The sequence below is a fragment of the Loxodonta africana genome, chromosome 4, assembly GCF_030014295.1.
Source record: "Loxodonta africana isolate mLoxAfr1 chromosome 4, mLoxAfr1.hap2, whole genome shotgun sequence".
In the NCBI taxonomy this organism is placed as follows: Eukaryota; Metazoa; Chordata; class Mammalia; order Proboscidea; family Elephantidae; genus Loxodonta; species Loxodonta africana.
The window spans coordinates 66,399,091-66,417,664 of NC_087345.1; the positions used below are offsets into that span (position 1 = coordinate 66,399,091).

At 37.8% G+C, this 18,574-nt stretch overlaps 1 protein-coding gene across 1 annotated transcript; it reads right to left on the reverse strand.

Annotated features, from left to right (window-relative positions):
• Window positions 1–1,962: 1,962 nt before the first annotated feature.
• CCT2 (chaperonin containing TCP1 subunit 2) lies at window positions 1,963–18,349 on the reverse strand. The gene is made up of 16 exons (XM_003405203.4): window positions 18,221–18,349; window positions 17,399–17,473; window positions 17,239–17,304; window positions 16,391–16,502; window positions 15,960–16,036; window positions 15,724–15,836; window positions 14,726–14,928; window positions 11,961–12,061; window positions 11,638–11,765; window positions 9,697–9,800; window positions 7,215–7,334; window positions 6,709–6,837; window positions 6,402–6,505; window positions 6,000–6,099; window positions 4,029–4,170; window positions 1,963–2,253 (listed from the first exon to the last, which is right to left on the reverse strand). The coding sequence occupies exons 1-16, from the start codon at window positions 18,221–18,223 to the stop codon at window positions 2,223–2,225; spliced, it is 1,608 nt and encodes a 535-aa protein (XP_003405251.1). The 5' UTR covers window positions 18,224–18,349; the 3' UTR covers window positions 1,963–2,222.
• Window positions 18,350–18,574: the final 225 nt, after the last annotated feature.

The window sequence follows — 18,574 nt, forward strand, 5'->3', positions numbered from 1 at the left end:
TTTCCATCCCCAAAGATTATCATTGGGTTTTTAAAGATACCGATAATAAAAAGCAATTAACTAAAAAGAAAAAAAATGAGGTATCTGACTTCAGTCAGAACCAACTTTTTTAGAATAGAACCCCATCGTAAGGCAGGGACTACCCATAGTGAGGCTTCCAGACACCATCAATAGCAGAAGCTTTTACCACCTGTAAGGCTAAACGAATAGGGAAGAGATGTTACGCGAATCCAGTAAAGAGCTGAGAGCTGTGAAAGAGGGGCTGCCCAGCCAAACTTGTAGTGGTAAATCTTGGAGAGGTACAGCTAGTGTTAGAGACAAAGGGCAGAAGAAGGTAGAAAACAGATTCCCTTCTCCATGTACCGCCAACGTCTCCTGAGGTAAACCCAACAGAAAACCAGCCCACAGGGAGCTGTGAGTGAGCAGGGGAAAGCCTCCAGACCTCGAAGCTGGCAAAATCTTAGGTTGGGAAGGGCAAAATGAGAATAACTGGAACACATATTATCCTACTTCAAAGAAAAACTGAAAGATACTAGGACAGATTTAAAACTCCTAAGCACTTAAGACAACTTTCTACAGTAACAATAACCATTAATGTACACTTCAAAACTCTTTTTCATGTCACAAAATTCTTGTGAAAATAAAAACTCACTGCTTCCATATTTGGTGCTTGAGTCAAAAGAAACTCCACCCTAAAAATGTTACAGAATTACAGAGCCTACTGGGTTTTTTTGTTTTTTTTTTTTTTAGGTTATACTTAAACCTCTGTGCCTGATACAATTTTTTAATTTGGCATTTTCTAGGCCTAAAACAGCAATCTGTATGAATTCAAGGGAGGAAAGAGGTATGGGTGTATTCTTGAGCATAACAACCTGTAACATTTCATCTTTTCACAAAAATGGCTAATTTTAACAATTGCTGGCTTATCCTTTTTAAGGACTTTGGGTAAAATGTGCCGAAGTACATGTTTAAGGCCTTTTAGATTAAGATCCAGCTTCAGGCTATCTGGTTCCCCAGGAGAGGGAGGGGTGTTCACCCCACTGAAACCTTTGTAGGTTTTCTCAGTCACGGCAGGCTCACCTGTTCTACTTTCCTGAGTTGTAGGGGTCACAATTAATTAAGGTATGTGAAGCACTTAAAAAAAATTACACAACAGTTATTACTAATGCTACTAAAAGTAAAAAAAAACTATCAGTATAATTCCTTTTGATAACTGACAAAACAGTATTTAAAATAGGAACTCTTTTAGACAAAAAAAAAAAAAAAAGGTGGGTTATCAATGTTTTTTTTTTAAATCCTTTTGCTCCTTTATAGGAATAAAAAGCCCCTCCATGATGCTAGCAGAGATACACCCAATAAACTCATAACCTCTTAGGCCTCCCCATTTTACTGTGCATTCTATTATTATCCATGTATTAATAGCCCCCAAATCTAAATTCTCCTTTCAAACACCAACCTGAGTATATGCTCATGTCCATTCTCATTCTCTCTCTGAAATCCATTCACCAAAAATCAAAAACTACCAAAACAACACTGAAGTGTAACTACATCCACCTTCTTCTAAATAATACTGCCCTGGTAAAGCAGTACAGGTGCTTGAAGCAGCTTTTAACAGTCAATATTTTTAAATATGCCTTTTTGAAATTTGAAGTAATGGAGACCATCATACTGCTTTCCAATGTAAGAGACAATACTTAGATCACACAAAATTAAACTAGTCGTTTATGATACTTTCACTACAAAAAATTAAATGGGCAATAAAAATTACGTGTGATTGAGTATATTTATGTCCCTGCAATGGAACCAAAAGATTAATACATATGTTTATCACATTTGGTTTGGGACTGTATTAATAAAAAAAATTTCATAAATGTCTAAGGTCAAGCATTATTTAAGTTAGAACGCTACTGAACACACATTCATTCCTATTAAGTAGTTAAAATGATACAAAACAATGACAGATAAGCACTAATTATTCAAACTTTTATTTTAATGCACAATATCAAGACATGAACTTTTAAATCAACTACATTTTATGGAAAATGAAACAGCAAATAAATTAGACTCATGTTAAAACCGAAGGTCAGCTAAGTGTTCAAACTTGAGGATTTAACAGCCAGAGATACACTTTGATTCCACAGTCTTCAAGGCTGAACCTTCTCATTTCAAACACAACTTCACTACGAACTGGTCCAGAACTCAACAGCATATGGAAGTGTTTATTAACAGGGGTGGTGATCAGGGACACGCTTCCTGTAAGGATTACAAACAAACACACATTTAAGAAAAAAGTCAGTAGTGAAAAATGAAAAGCATGATTTTAACCAAAGCTGCATATCAAATACAACTACAACTACAGCTACAATTCTAATTTTATTAAAATCATTATAACCCAATTCTTCGTAACAAGGGTGTTTCTACCTCATGACTAACATCCTACAATTCTAATTTTATTAGTAAGGAGCTATTACAAAACCTGGGAATGTGAAGGCACTGTAAGTGTTCAGCAGTTCTCCATTTCTCAACCAACCAAATTCCTACTTAACAAAGTTAACAGAAAAAGTTAATTCACATTTCAACTGATCTATGTAACTATCAGCAGAGCTAAAAAGAACTTGGTGACACTTGTCTGAGCAGGGCAGACACCAGGCCAAGGAAAAGGGCCAAAAGGAGCCCTTAACGGCTGAGAGAGCTGTCCTGCACTGAAGACGACTTTGCCTACATGGTCCTTAATCCCAAGTTGTAGCCTGTAGATCCTGATTTCGAGTTGTAACCTGTTACTTCCTTAATAAACCCCATAACTGTTGAGTATGATCTGTGAGTTCTGTGTGGCCATTGCAACGAATTATCAAATGCAACAGAGGAGAGAGCACCATGGGAGGGACGGCTGGTGTCAGAAAATGTTGGAGGGCAGAGGTATGTTTGACCTCCTCCTCATAGGAATAAACCTTGGGCTGATGCTGATTCTCACCCCTCGTGAAATCAGAAGAGATCCAATGTCCCCCCCGACACCACTTTTACTGCAGGTTATCTTGAATCTTTCTAAAAATTATTGGAGCTCTCCAGTGATCAGCCCTTAAAACCTCTTCCCTCCTTTAGCTACATTCATTGTCTTGGGAACCCAAACTATCTTATAGCTTTAAACACCGTAAGTAGGCTGACAACTTGTAAATTTCTAACTATAGCTCTAATATCTCCCCAAACTACAGGCTCAACTATCGCGCACTGCATACTCAAGAGCTACCTCAAATATCTAAAACCGGAACCCCAATCTTCCCTTCCAAATCTCTTCAAGATCCTTCCCCATCTCAGATAGACAGAAATTCTTCTTTCTCGGTACGAATACCTTGGATTAGCTTTTTTTTTTTCCTCCCACACCCTATGTTCAATCCATAAATTAAATCCTGCCGGCTCTACCTTGAAAATACATCCATAATCAAACTCCTCCTCCTTACATTCTCCACAATGACCACCTGGTCCATGTCACTATCCTCTCCCCTGTTTCCCTTAACCACCACTAACAGGTAAAATGAACAGTTTTGATAATTAGTAACAAGAATAATTAAAAATTACTGAATCTTTAAAAGCTAAGCTATTCTGTCCACTTATCCATTTTTGTGCAACTGAGTTTTTGAAAAGCTGCTCAAATAGGAACCCATAAGGAAATCTTCACATTATATGTCTAACAATGTCAATATGGAAAAGTGTAGCAGGATAGAAAATAAAGACAATCAGTTGTTACTACTAGACCTCCCAGCCCCAAAGCTCTTTGGTTCTTGACCTTTCCAAGCCTGGCTCTTTGTATGTCCTTTCGATCCTGAGAGCTATCCCACATCACCCATCCTCCTCTCCTCCCAAGCTTTCCTGGCTTAAATCTAAGAGTTGTGACTGTATAAATAACTTGTATAATACTTTTATCTAGGCCAAAATCGCTCCACTTTCTATCAACTACAATTACCAAATATGAAGCTATCTATTTCGTTTCCTTGTAATTTTTTCTAAGAGATGTTTTAAAAGGGCTGGAGTACCTTGGTGCTGCTTTGATAATGTTGTCCACACGTAAAATCACCTCTGCTGCTTCAGCTGCACTCAAAAGAACTTGTCGCTTCACTTGGAAACTTTCTGTTATACCCAGTACTGCCATATCTCCAATGGTACCTTCTTTCATATCTGAAAAGAAAACGTACTTTTTAAATAAATAACTTCAGTTTTTAAGAACTAAAGTATCAAAACCTCCCTTATGTCTTATAATAAAAACTAATCCTGTTAATAAGATTACAACACCTAACTACTCAATTTAGAGCATTCCCACAAGCCTGTAAAAGCAGTCAAGAAAAGCCTTTTTAAAAATTTAAACGGTCAACTATTGATCACCTGTATTAAGAAGCCAACGGTGCCAAATAATGAAAAACTATAGAGAACACTAGATCATTTATATTAATCTACCTATCTTCATGTCCATGTACCCATCCATAATTACTGCAGAAAATCTGCCCCACATTAAAGACCATGGACTTTTAAGAACTGGAAGGGAATTCAGAAGTTGTGTGAAAATCCTACTTCATGTTTTGATAGATCATTATTAACTAAATCTCTGGTGTCCAGTGACAGGATTAACTACCCTCTAAGACCACTAAACCCTGGTGGCATAGTGGTTAAGAGCTACGGCTGCTAAACAAAAACCAGGCAGTTTGAATCCACCAGGCGCTCCTTGGAAACTCTATGGGCCAGTTCTACTCTGTCCTATAGGCTCACTACAAGTCGGAATAGACTCGACAACAATAGGTTTGGTTTTTTGGAAGACCACTCCTGTAATGTCCTGGATAGCTTGTTCAAAGTTCTTCTATCTGAATTAAATCTGCCTCTTATCTATGGATGTAAGATCTGCCCTTAAAGAATGTCAAAGATTATTTCCGAGCATTAGATTGAGGGGTTCCCCTAGTCTCAGTGGATCCAATAAGACTGGTTTCCATATGATTAAAGTACTGTTCCCTGGTTTTCCTCCTTTTGATCAGGATCAATCTATTAGCTCCTGGATCAAAACATTCGGTAATGGCAGCCAGGCACCATCCATTACTTCTGGTCTCATGGTAATGGAGGTAGTTGTTAATGGAGGCAATTACACCTGCAGTTCATTTCCTTCTCGGATTCCTGGGTCTCTTCCTACCTCTGCTATTCCAGGCAAATAGAGACCAACTGTTGTTATCTTTAAACCTTGAACCTAAACTATCCCATGGCCAAAACCCAAACCAAACCCATTGCCATTGAGTCAATTTTGACTCATAGCAACCCTACAGGACACAGCAGAACACCCAACAGGGTTTCCAAGGCTGTATATCTTTATGGAAGCAGACTGCCGTATCTTTCTCCCACAGAGTGGCTGGTGGGTTCGAACCACCAACCTTTAGGTTAGCAGCCGAGTGCTTAACCACTCCACAACCAGGGCTCCTACTATCCCATGAAGCCACTGTTAAACAAAACAAGTTTGGCCCAATTAATAAATACCTTAAGCATTGCTCTCTTATAAAGAAATCACGTATAAGAGTTTAAACCAACAACAGTTAATTTAAAACACAGATAGGAATTTTAAGAGCAAAAAAGCCTAAATTAATGGTGATGAAACAGTATGGGTAGAGACAGTGAGAATGGTGACACAACGTGAAGTAGGAAACCAATGGCACTGAACTGTTCATGTAGAAATTGTGAATGGATGTATGTTTAGTTGTGTATATTGCCACCAAAATATTAAAAAAAGAAATGTCAGAATTTATGAGATTAGGAGTTAACATTATTATTGTAATAAATAGTCTGCATACTATTTCATAATTAAAATACTGTTAGTGTACTTAAGCCTTCTAACTAGTTATATACCCTTTGTAGAGTAACAGCTTTTTGACAATGTTGAGAACAATATTAAGTTAAACATTCTTCCCAGAACACATAATGTTCTGAAGGCAAGGGTCACAGGAGTCTTTTCTATGGTTGTTGTGAGAACTCACCTAGTCCAGCTGTTACATCGCCTTCACTGTGGGCAGCTCGGAGCTGTGCCACAAGAGCTGCGCTGTCATAGCCCGCATTGTCAGCTATGATGGTTGGCAACTATAATATAAAAAGACAAATGGTAACTACCTATTTCACTGTAAGAAAGTTGATTTACTACCAACCGGAAGGAAAGCTATTTTCAATTATATATTTGGAAAGAATGTAAAATCTGCTTCCTTGTAATTATGGTTCATGAGCAAGGTCAACTCCAGAATCAAGTTTAAAGGTGGTATGGAACACTTCATTTTCTTAAAGCCAAGAAAGTGAAGTTTTTCTGTCAGGACAAAAAAAGTATTCATTTTTAAAACTATCAATACCCACAAAATTTAAACTCAGAACTCTTATTTCTATTAACGTACCATTCTCAGTGCTTTGGCATAAGACTCCATTGCAACAGCTTCTTTGCCAGGTGTTCTATTGGCAAGTTGTGTAACAGCATGAGCCATCAGCATCTCAGAACAGCCTACAGATTAAAATTCCAATAAAATATTATAATGCCTAGCTGTCTCGAAGACACTGAATTGCTGACTTCCTTTAGGATCGGTCGATCATTTTAAAATTAAGTGGAAAGGCAATGTCAATAAAGTTTAAGAACCATTAAAACCATTTATGATTTATACTGTACTTCAAGAAATAAAATTAGCTCAGTATTTTTCAAATGCTTACCTCCTCCATAAACTGTTCTAGGATCCTTCACAGTTTGGGCAAGAACACAAAGAGCATCATGCAGAGATCTTTCTGCTTCATCTAAGATTTGCTGAGTGGCACCACGCAGAACAATGGTGCAAGCCTCACCTAAAATTAAAAAATAATACTCTTATGGCACAGTGAACACTTATTTATAAAAGTTTACCTTTTAAAATGCTAGGAAGATGCTGGTTGTGCTATCTGGTTTTGAAAACTGACATATGTTCCATCATTATAGAGTCTTCCCTAAAAACCTATATTCATAACGTTTCTAAGATATCAAGGAAAATACTATGTCGAATATGACTGTTCACAAAGGCAATGTAAATATGATTTTGGCTGACTTCAGAAAAGATTTAAATAAAACATATCGCATGCTTCTCAAGAGTTATGATATCATAACTCTAGAAACTTCGGTAACTTTACTTCAACAGAATCTAGCTAAGATTTAGGCACCTTAACCAAGGTCTAACATAACTGCTCACCAAGGGCTACCCCAGAAAAGTGAATGAGTTTGTCTTCTCCAATCATGACTTCCTCAATAAGTTTGCAACTTCCAAGCTTCACCAATTCTGGGTGATCAAAGGTAGAAGCAATTTCACCACCTATGAACATGAGACATACTTTAAGTAAATGCATGACAGGTAAACATTTTTTTTCTAACAAGCAGTAATGGATAGATAACATAATAACTAACATATTTTAAGATGGATGCCTTACTACATGCCAGGCACTCTCTTAAAGCACTTTAGATGGCATGACTAATTCCAACAGTCACAACAACCCCATGAGATAGGTTCCATTATTATCCCACTTTACAAACAACAAAATTAGGACTAAGGTTTAATGACTCACCCAAGATTACATAGCCAGTACAAATATGCTAAAGCTGGGATTCAAACCAAGCATTCTGGCTTTAGACCTATACACAATGTAATGCTACCTCCTAAAGGTTCAACTGAGACTTTACCATTCACCTGTAAGTATAAATTTCAATTGACTCTCTTCTAAAATCCAGTCTAGAAGAGAGACCAAACACTTATGACATCCAGCACAAGACATGAAAATATTTAACTAGTTGACAACTGTACAGACATTAGAACTGCTTAAAAGAGCACCTGATAGCTAATTACTCCTGTAACTGAAATGTCTGAAAGTGCCTGTGAGGTCTAGGAAACAGGGCAAACCCAGAGCAGACATAATTACGCATCAAAAAAGTAAATTCATTTTATTCCTTATGTCCTCTATTCCTATCATCCACTCTGTAAACTGAAACGGTCAGCCATTTCCTTTCCTAATTCTTAATTAGCAAGGGTTTGGTTTCAATTTTAAAATTTTATCTGATTTCTCTTTCTCTTGATGTAGATTCCATCTATTATCAACCAAACCCTCTAAACCTATTCCTTACAGATAATCTGCTGAGTATTAATTGATAATACTATCTTTCTCATTTTATAATAAATTTATAAGAAGGGCCTACTGGTATTCTAAACTCTAACTTATACTCATAATTTCCATTGCTGAATTTTTTTTTTTTTTTTTACTTTGGCTGTCAAATTCCTGAGATTGCTCTGTGTTCTAGATGTAAGACAGCATAACCTTTGGAGAATCATATCCAAAAATAAAGAATATCTGGCTTATGAGACTTTTCACTTAATCCTTCTATGCCTACCTTACATTCCTCTACATTTTCAAGAACCAATTTCACACACTTTGACAACTGTGAGGGGCTCCATGGATGGAAGCCACCAGAGTGTCAACTTCACAGTCACATAATTGGTGTGCTCAGTGCAATAAATACTCTTCTGAGTATATGCTGCAATTTCATTTATCAAGTCCTCTATGGTACGAGCTTATTCCATGAATGTGACATCTTTCACATTTGTCTTATCTTTAATTTTCTTGCATTAAAGAATGAATTATATTAACATGAGCATTAAATGTTTTGTATTACCATAAACACGAAGTACGTAATGGCTTTTAAAGAACTTTAATTAATGCAGGTAAACTACCACTCCAAAGTAGTTAATGAGAGGAAAATACCTACTTAGATCAGGGGATAGCTATGCTTCTCATATTATTGTAAGTGGATTAAAAAGTTATTCTGAGACCAGTTCTACTCTCTAAATGTTAGTATGCTTTAATTTCTTCTAATACTCATGGCAGTCCAAACTTTGCACCCTGAATCGTAGGTCTCCTTAGTTCTCATTCCCAGAACCCAAACCAACTTTCCAACCTATTCATTCATTTTTCAAGAATGAAGATTAGAGGATAAAGGCTGCTTAAGTTTTTCAAGGGCTTAGAGGCTACTTTAAAGCCATTACAACAACAAAAAGCAAACAAGTTGCACTCTGTCATTTTGATGTAAGCGTATCTGCTGTATAAACACGATTTCTATTCAACATAGTTGAGGTTATATCATTCATACCTCTATTGATGGGTGTCGGAATACACTAACTTTTCATCATACATCTTTGGATTGTTTCACTCACCTCAAAGTTCATTACTTTCAGAAATTTAAAAAAATGTATAAAAGTAATGTCTAAGTACCTGAATCACTCTCTGGCACACGTGTTTAATACACAAGGCACAAAGCGTTAAGCTACTCACTTAGCAGTATAAGTAAAACTACACAAGATTTAAGACTTCTTTTTTCAAGCCTTGGCTTGTTTAGACTATGTTTAGAACAGTGGTCCTGTGGGATTGTGCGTAAAGATCTAGAATCTTTACAACAGTAACACAACCACAAAAACAGACCTATGGAGAATCTGGCATATAATTTGGGAGATTAAAAACAATGCTGTAAGTAAACTAAGATTTCAATCCAAAAAGTGTTATGTCTGATTTCAGAAAAACTCTTTAGATTCCAAGCTCCTTAGGGATTTCTTTGTATTCTCAATGAGTTGCATACACTAACACTCCTTAATTCCAAAAGTGATTGTTACAAATGAATGCCTTTTTCCGTACCTGTTACAAGTGCCAGGCGTTCCACACCTGCAAAATCTGCATGCTCAATAGCCATGACACCAGCAGCACCAAACAGCTGTTCAGGGTAATTATAAATTAATTGCCTGTAAATAAAATACATATAATCATTATGTTCAAAACTAACAATTCACAAAAGACTTCTTAAAAAAACGGAAATATTTTTACCTCACCAATAATCAAAAAAATGTAAATTAAAACAAGATACCATTTCTTATAGTGTTACAATTATAAACTACAACACTAGCCTATCCATGCTATCACTGAAATCAGGGGTTTTCTGAGTATTTGTGAATATTGCTATAAATTGGTCCCACAATTCTAGAAAGCAATTTATCAGAAAATCTTATCAATGTTCCCAAGCTTTAATTCCACTTCTGAAAATCAATAGCAAGAAAATTTAAATATTTTAGAAAGTAATGAAGATATTTATGAAAATTTCATACATATAATAAAAAAAAAAGTGATCTAAATGTCCACTAGGAAAGTGCTTACAAATCACAATTTACTGATTACATTATGAAATATTCATAATTTTATGTAAAAATATGTACTATTAAGTTTAAAAAAACAAGGTACAAAAGTTTATAGCATATGATCACAAGTAAAAAACTGAAACTAAAACACCATACATAATTAGACACACAAAGGTCAATATAAAGAATGTCTGGCAACTCCTGAGGGAGCAGGAGACCAATGGGATACAGACCCCAAATTCTCATTAAAAGACCATACACCTAATGGTATGATTGCGACTAGAGGAATCCCAGAGACAATGCTCCCCAGAACTTCTGATGGCACAGGACAGGAACCATCCCCGAAGACAAATCATCAGGCATGAAAAGGACTGGTCAGTTGTCGGGGGAGAGAGATGCCGATGAAGAGTGAGCTAATTAAATCAGGTGGACACGGGAGAGTGTGTTGGCAACTCTTGACTGGAGAGGGGATGGGAAGATAGAGAGAGAGGGAAGATGGCAAAATTGGCACGAAACGAGAGACTGTAAGGGCTGACTCCATAGGGGGAGAGCAAGTGGGAGAAGGGAGTAAGATGTATGTAAACCTACATGAGACAGACTGATTGGAATGGTAAATGTTCACTTGAAGCTTAATAAAAATTAATTAAAAAAAAAAAATGTCTGGAAGGCAAGACCTCAGATTCTGTTCTTTACGCTTTCCTATCTCCCAAAATGAACAGATGCTACAGTTACAGTAAAAAAAAAAATTTTTTTGAAGTTTTGTACCTTAAAAAGTTATTGGCATAACATACTGCCAGGCAAAACGTATATTATCAGATTCGTAGGTAACATCAGTTTTTTCTAGAAACTTAATTTAAAAAGCGCAGGAACATTTGGCCTAAAACAATTATTTTTCCTCAAACATTAACTATTACTTTTGATTTTCCTGAAGTTAACTACAGTCGTTTCACTTACTGAAATGCTCTCCTCCTCTTGGTATTTTCACCATTCAAGACAATGCAAAAAAGTCTTAGACACTGACCATTAAGCAGGCACGAGAAAAGTATATGCATATTTTATACGAATTAAAGCCCTCAAACTCTTAATACTCATCTCTTCATTCTTGTTTTACTCCTGTCTTAGCTTTTGCTACTTCAAACTCACCCTTTAACATGAAATTAAATCTCTCCTCCGAATGTTAAGTATTTACAGCACAGCCAAAACTAGCAGCATAACCACCAAATGAGAAGACTCTAACCATTGTCATTGACAATATAAAAAAAAATAAAGCATATTAACATAAAAAGATACTAAATCACTGTAATGCAAATGACTTGCTGTACAATTATATTTGGGAAAGAACAGTTCCTAAATAACTAATTCGATGTAAGGCATTTTCGTTAAGTCTTCATAGGAAGAAAATCCTTTCTAAGACTATTACAGATATCGTTAACACAAACACACAGACCTGTTAATAAAGCAATTGATTCCATGTTTAAGAATACGTTCAACTTTCTCCTTCATTTTTTCCTTTTCTGCGTGTTCTATTTCTGCAACCTTTGCTGTAGAATCAACTCGTACTCTAGAACCAAATATCTAAAACAAAGAAAGCGTAAAGACAGTATCGCTTCCATTACTTAGTCCCATATTTCAACATTTTTATGTAAATACATCAAAAAGTATGTGCGTGTGTGTATGTGTACACACACGCACACAGTTTTTTAGGTGTAACTGTTCTCCCAGCCTTTCTGGTGGCCAGCAATCAGAATTTCAAAACATACAGTTACGCACCTTTATTTTGTCCGTATCCATTCCAGTATTTGCAATAAGAATTTTAGCATTTTCAATTCGCTTTGGTTGATTGACTCCAATTTTTTTATCTAACAGAAAGCCTATGATAAATAAAAGAACGACGATATTATATTAAATAGGTACTTCAAAGCTGCATCAGTAAATCTTACAAAGCTGTCTACTTTATCAAATTACTCTTTCAAAGAATGAATGTAAGTCCAATTTACCAAGCTCTTAGAATAAAATCAATAGAGTGGGTCATTTAAACACACAGAAAAACAGAAAACTTGAGCATAGCACAAGCAGGAAGAGTAAGCACAGTATTTCAAAACTTTTGTTTCAGATATATGCTACTGTACACACAGTGGTACGGCCTGCAATGTAAAAACATTAAAACAACTTTCATTAACTTAAAATGAAGTCAAGAGAAAACAAACTGTGATTCAGATACACAGGGTACTTCTAGCTATTACTGAATTTTTAAAAGAACTAAAACACTACAGATAAACTGGGACCTAATTATGCCCACAGATCAAGAGGCAGTTGTTTGGACAGAACAAGGGGATACTGATTGGTTTAAAGTCAGGAAAGGTGTGTATCAGGGTTGTAATCCTTTCACCATACCTATTCAACCTCTATGTTGAACAAATAATCCGAGAAGCTGGATTATATGAAGAATGGGGCATCAGGATTGCTGAAAGGGAAAGAACTTGAGGCACTTACTAATGAAGATCAAAGACCACAGCCTTCAGTATGGATCGCACCTCAACATAAAGAAAACAAAAATCCTCACAATTGGACCAATGAGCAACATCATGATAAACGAAGATAAGACTGAAATTGTCAAGGATTTCTTTTACTTGGATCCACAATCAACAGCCATGGAAGTGGCAGCCAAGAAATCAAACGACGTATTGCATCGGGTAAATCTGCTGCACAGGACCTCTTCAAAGTGTTGAAAAGCAAAGATGTCACCTTGAGCACTAAGATGCGCCTGACCCAAGCCATGGTATTTTCAATCGCATCATATGCATGTGAAAGCTGAACAATGAAGAATTGATGCCTCTGAATTGTAGTGTTAGTGAAGAATATCGAATATACCATGGACTGCCAAAAGAGTGAACAAATCTGTCTTGAAAGAAGTACAACCAGAGTATCTACAACCAGAATGCTCCTGAGAAGCAAGGATGGCAAGACTGCGTCTTACATACTTTGAACATGTTGTCAGGAGGGATCAGTCCCTAGGGAAGGACGTCATGCCTGGCAAAGTACAGGGTGAGCAGAAAAGAGGAAGACCCTCAACGAGGTGTGTTGACACAGTGGCTGTAACGAGCTCAAGCATAACGATTTTAAGAATAATTCAGGACCGGGCACAGTGTCTTGTTCTGTTGTATATAGGGTCGGTATGAGTCAGAACCGACTCGACAGCACCAACGACAACAATCATGCCCTGTTGCTTACTGGATATGTAACCTCAGGTACTCGTCTGTAAACTGGGAATGTAAGCAGCAGAGTTGCTATTCACCAGTCTACATCCCTGTTGATTTGGAACCATCACACGAACCCAGTAGCTGCCTACCTCTTCAGCCCTTAGATAAGAAAAAACATAAAAGGTATTAAGCCACTGTTATTTGGGGTTTTCTGTTGTAGTCAGCTGAGCCTAATCATAACTCACTGGGTCATTATCATGAGGAAAAACTGAGGTTTTAAGTAAAATTCCTATTACAATGTCTGGCACAGAGCCCTGACAGTGCAGCGATTAAGCGCACGGCTGTTAACCAAAAGGTCAGTGGTCTGAACCCACCAGCCGCTCTGCAGGAGAAAGATGTGCAGTCTGCTTGTGTATAGATTACAGCTTTGGAAACCCTATGGGGCAGTTCTACCCTGTCCTATGGGGTCGCTGAGTCAGAACTGACTCGATGGCAACAAGTTTGGTTTTGGTTTTTTTGGCACAGAGCAGACATTCAAGAATGGTAGCTGCCAGTGCTACTATCCTTGTTTTAATGCTCTTTCCCTACCACCAACCCTTATTAGAAATGCTACACAGCCACTATATATAAATTCAACTAGAAATACTGTCAGAATTATGTAACTTCCTTGAAATAAAGACATATAACATGCAGCAAAACCAGGACTTCAAACAACTGGTCAAGCAGAAATTACAAAGCCCAACTTGTTCCTTCTTTTCCCTCTCTGTAAAAGAGAATGCCTATAGTTTCCTCAGTTCATTTTGTGAAGTAAATATACCGTGAAAGTGTTCTGAAAAGCTCATACGCTATGAACAAAATACATTCCTAAGAAAATGGCAGTTACCAAGACATCATTCTTTAAGACCAACACCAAAACTATACAGTCATAACCAAAAACCTTCAACTACATTCTAGTTTTAACTAGATGACAGACATACCCAGACCCTTCCTGGAGAATACAAGTCATCTGGGAAAGAGCATCATTTGAATACTGACTTAGGGTTTTTAAAAAGCTAGCTTCTCTTTATTAACTACAAATAACTTCAAAGTATGAAGTAAAATCTAAAGATTATCAAGGAAATGCTGGGATGGTGTGCGAAGACGAAGCATACGTCAATGTACCAAATGGATTAAAACAGTAAAAATGTTTGCAACATGACTTGTGTTCTTAAAGAGAAGTTCTCTGGCTTTGTAAAGCATCGTTAGTCCTAACTAGCTAAAATCAACATTCTCCTACTAGTTAGCACTCAGCATCCAATCAAAGCTTGTTTTCCCATATTCGACATATATACATACCTTCATCTAAATAGGAATCTGCCAGACTTCCTCCTAGCTTCTTGATGACATGAATTGCCTCCAGATTACCAGAGCCTTTCAGTCTGAGAACAGCTTCTACAGCTAACTTAGTAAAGTGATCTTTGTGATGAGTAAGAAGCTTTGAGGATAATGTTGTTCCCGCAATGTTCATTAAATCTTCACGGAATTTAATTTCATCAGAACTTAAAACAGACAAAAAGAAATTTGTATCTGAGCTCCTCCAAAGGTATCAAACCTACTTTATTTTTCAAAATTTACCCAGGTACTCTTACATTAACAGATAATTTCAGTCCAACTCTAAGTGCTTTAAGTCACATCAAAAGAAATGTAAATTAAAGGATACCATTTTCCCACCAAACCAGCAAGTTACAAAAAGAAAAACCCACGAACAAACAAAATAATACCAAAACCTGGGGAAACAGACACTGTTGTACATCTTGTGGAAGTGTAACATTTTTTCTGAAGGCTTATCTGATAAATAAAAATGACTTTAAAATACATACATACCTTTGGACCCAGAAATAATACCTCTAGAAGATTTTTTTTGGTAACAAATTCATCACAACATTATAAAGCTAAAATTTGGCAAAAACACACATCTCCCACTGTAGACAGGGTAAGTAAACATAATCAAATTCCCGATTCTATTAAAACTAATGTTGCAGAAAATACTGATACCTAGAAATGTACTTGTTAATCAACTAGGTTAAAATGAGGCTAAAAACCCTCTACACAATGATGCTATTCGTTTTTGTTTGCCTGTTTGTTTTGATTATATATGCAAGACTGGAAGCCCAAACTTTAACTTAAGAGTCTATCTCCGGAGAATGTGGGTTTTTTGTTTGAGGGTATGGAAAGGCAGCAGGGTCATGTCTTCATATGCTTTTCAATGCTCTCTAATTTCCTGCATTACACATGTTACAAAAAGAATGCTGAATTCTTAAAATAGTAGAATAGTAACATTTTGGTATACCAACCCATGATCAACTGCAGAACTCAACAGAGCCTCTCTTGCTGCCTTTGTGGCTTCTCTCCAACCCGCAATGATGGTCTGTGGGTGAATCTTTTTTGCAATTAAAGTTTCTGCTTCCTATTAATAAACAGTGAAAAGCATTATCAATAAGAGCTACAAGAAGGATTTGATTACTGCTGATATTCAAAACCACAAAACAAAAAATAAAACGAGGTAAGAGTTGCTCAGATATTTTCTCACCCTTAATAATTCTGCTGCTAAAACAGTAACAGAGGTAGTTCCATCGCCAACTTCATCATCTTGAACCCTTGACATATCTAGAATAAAATTAGTTATCAATTTATACCTGATTCTGCTTTTTAAACTACTTTAAGGTAGTTTAATTCTCAAAACATACCCACTACCAATCCAAACCTCGCATACCTAGATTTCTCTACCTGACAAATTCTCTGGAACTTTTAGGTAGAAATGCAAGTTTTACCATCGATAATCACTTGGCACTCCAGAAGCTTGCATTTTAATAACAATAATCAATTACAAAGTGGTAGACAGAAATTAATTAAAAGTACAATTACTTAACACAGACTATTAAGAAGTAAGTATTTCATAATGTTAACAAAACAGCTTTTTACAAGTCACTCCCTCCTCCTTAAATAAATCTTCAGACTCACCAACTAAAACTTTAGCTGCTGGGTTGTCAACACCGATGTTTTTTAGAATAGTTGCACCATCATTGGTTACCATAAGGGAGGCGTCTCGTCCGCTGCTTAAAAGAATCTTATCCTAAAGGAACATAAGATATAAGCACATCTTGAAGAACGAGTGGGTCAATCAGTACTCTCATATGCCCCACAATCAAGCCCTGGTATCTGCCCCTAGAAAGACTAGAAGCACAGGGAGACACGAACAATGAGGTTTGTTTCAGCACCCTAATAATCAAAACAATGGAAACAAAGTTGTGTCCATCAATATAGCCACAGTTGAATAAACTATAAAAAACTATCTACACCGCCAAGAATTTAAGAAACAAGCTACATAGAAAAAATACATATAAATAGTATCTGTATAAAACAAGGAGCCCTGGTGGCACAGTGGTTAAAAGCTCAGCTGCTAACCAAAAGGTCAAATCCACCAGCCACTCCTTGGAAATCCTATGGGGCAGTTCTATTCTGTCCTATAGGGTCTCTGAGTCAGAGCTGACTCGAAAGCAACAGGTTTGGTTTGGCTGGATTTGCATAAAACAAAATATTATCTGTTACACGAAAAAATACTTAAGTAAATATATATACATACATCTACATAAGTGAACAGAAATACATCCAGAAGATAAACACCAAAGTAAGTGTTAATCACAGGAACTTATGAGTATTGTTCTGATTTTTAGTAAGGAGAATAGTCACATATTACTTGTGTAAAACTTTTTAAAGATTAAAAAACATCAAAAAAAGTGTTACTAACTGTATTTCCATTAATAGCTCTAAAACAATACTAAAACCTACAAATACGTTGTTCTTCTTACCATGCCTTTGGGTCCCAAAGTGCTCTTTACCAAGTCTCCAATAGCAATGGCACCGATAAAAGAAGACTGGATCGAAAACCAAACAGATTATCAGAATTAGACAATTTTAACGTGAAAGTTATAATTTCATCCTCAAGAGAAAGGAGAGAACAAGGCTCACCAGACGAGCTGTCTCTGCTCTCTCTTCATCAGCTCCAGCCTTGAAGATGTTAACAGGAGCAAGAGAAAGGGACGCCTAAAACGGGAAATCAAAATACATACTTTGAATATGTACTCTTTAACATATATACTTAAAGGCCTTCCGCTATACTCGAGTATTCAAGAGAAAAGTAATTTATAGGATCCTTTTTCAAATGAAGCTTTCCATCATCCGTGCAGTCATATATTTAAGTGGAAGGGAGATTTACGTAAATTGCGAGGAAAGCGGCTTTTAAGATCTATGTAGGCGCCAGGAATAAAAACCACACACTGAAGCGATTGTTTGATAAGTATGGCAAGACTGAAGATTTTAAACTATGGATGAAGAAGGCAGGATTACAGACCACCCGCGGGGCGACGACAGGTAGGCGATGGGAAGCGGCGGCCTCCATCTTCGACTCTCGGGCGCGCCTTCCCCGCCCGCTCCAGGCTCCTCCCCGAGGGCGGGCGGGGTCGGCCTCGTGGCCCCGGGCTCTAAAAATTCCTCTGCGGCCGGTGGGTCCCGGTGAGACCCCGGCTTCGAGGTGCTGGGACCGTGGAGAGGACGAGCTGGTGTAAGACAATGGCCTTGAGACCCACTCCTCCCCCTGGCTGGCATGAAGGGCTCCCACCAGCAGGCCTCGGGCAGGCCACACGCAAGCGCCGTCGCCATGTGCGGCGGTGTCGTGGCAGACACAGGGAGCCCGTGGCCTAGGAGGGACGGAGAAGGCAGAGGGGCGGCAGCGCACAGCGGGACACGGCAAAGCACGGGCTGGGGGACCAGGGCTGGGGGGAGCAGGCTCACCATGGTTCCAAGGAGGTCGGCCCACACGCTAATCCCTTACCGCTCGCCCGGGTAACCAGGAGTGAAGAGGGAGGCGGAAGTGACGCCACACGCTCTATCGCAGGGGGCGGGCCCTCGGCCTGAGCTCCGTTCCTGCTTGGTGCCACCGCCTGCGGAGGAAGGGAGGGGTTGACACTTTGAGAGAAGCCTGGAGGGCGGTAAACGCAGCCTGTCATATTGGACCCGCTCAGTAGGGAGGAGGAAAGGGAGGAGTCTGAAATTTTGCTTGAGGCTGGGCGGATTAGAACTAAAAAAAGAAAAAGTCTTTGAAAAACAGACGCCGCGCTGCCGGGTTGCTATAGCAACCGAGTTCTG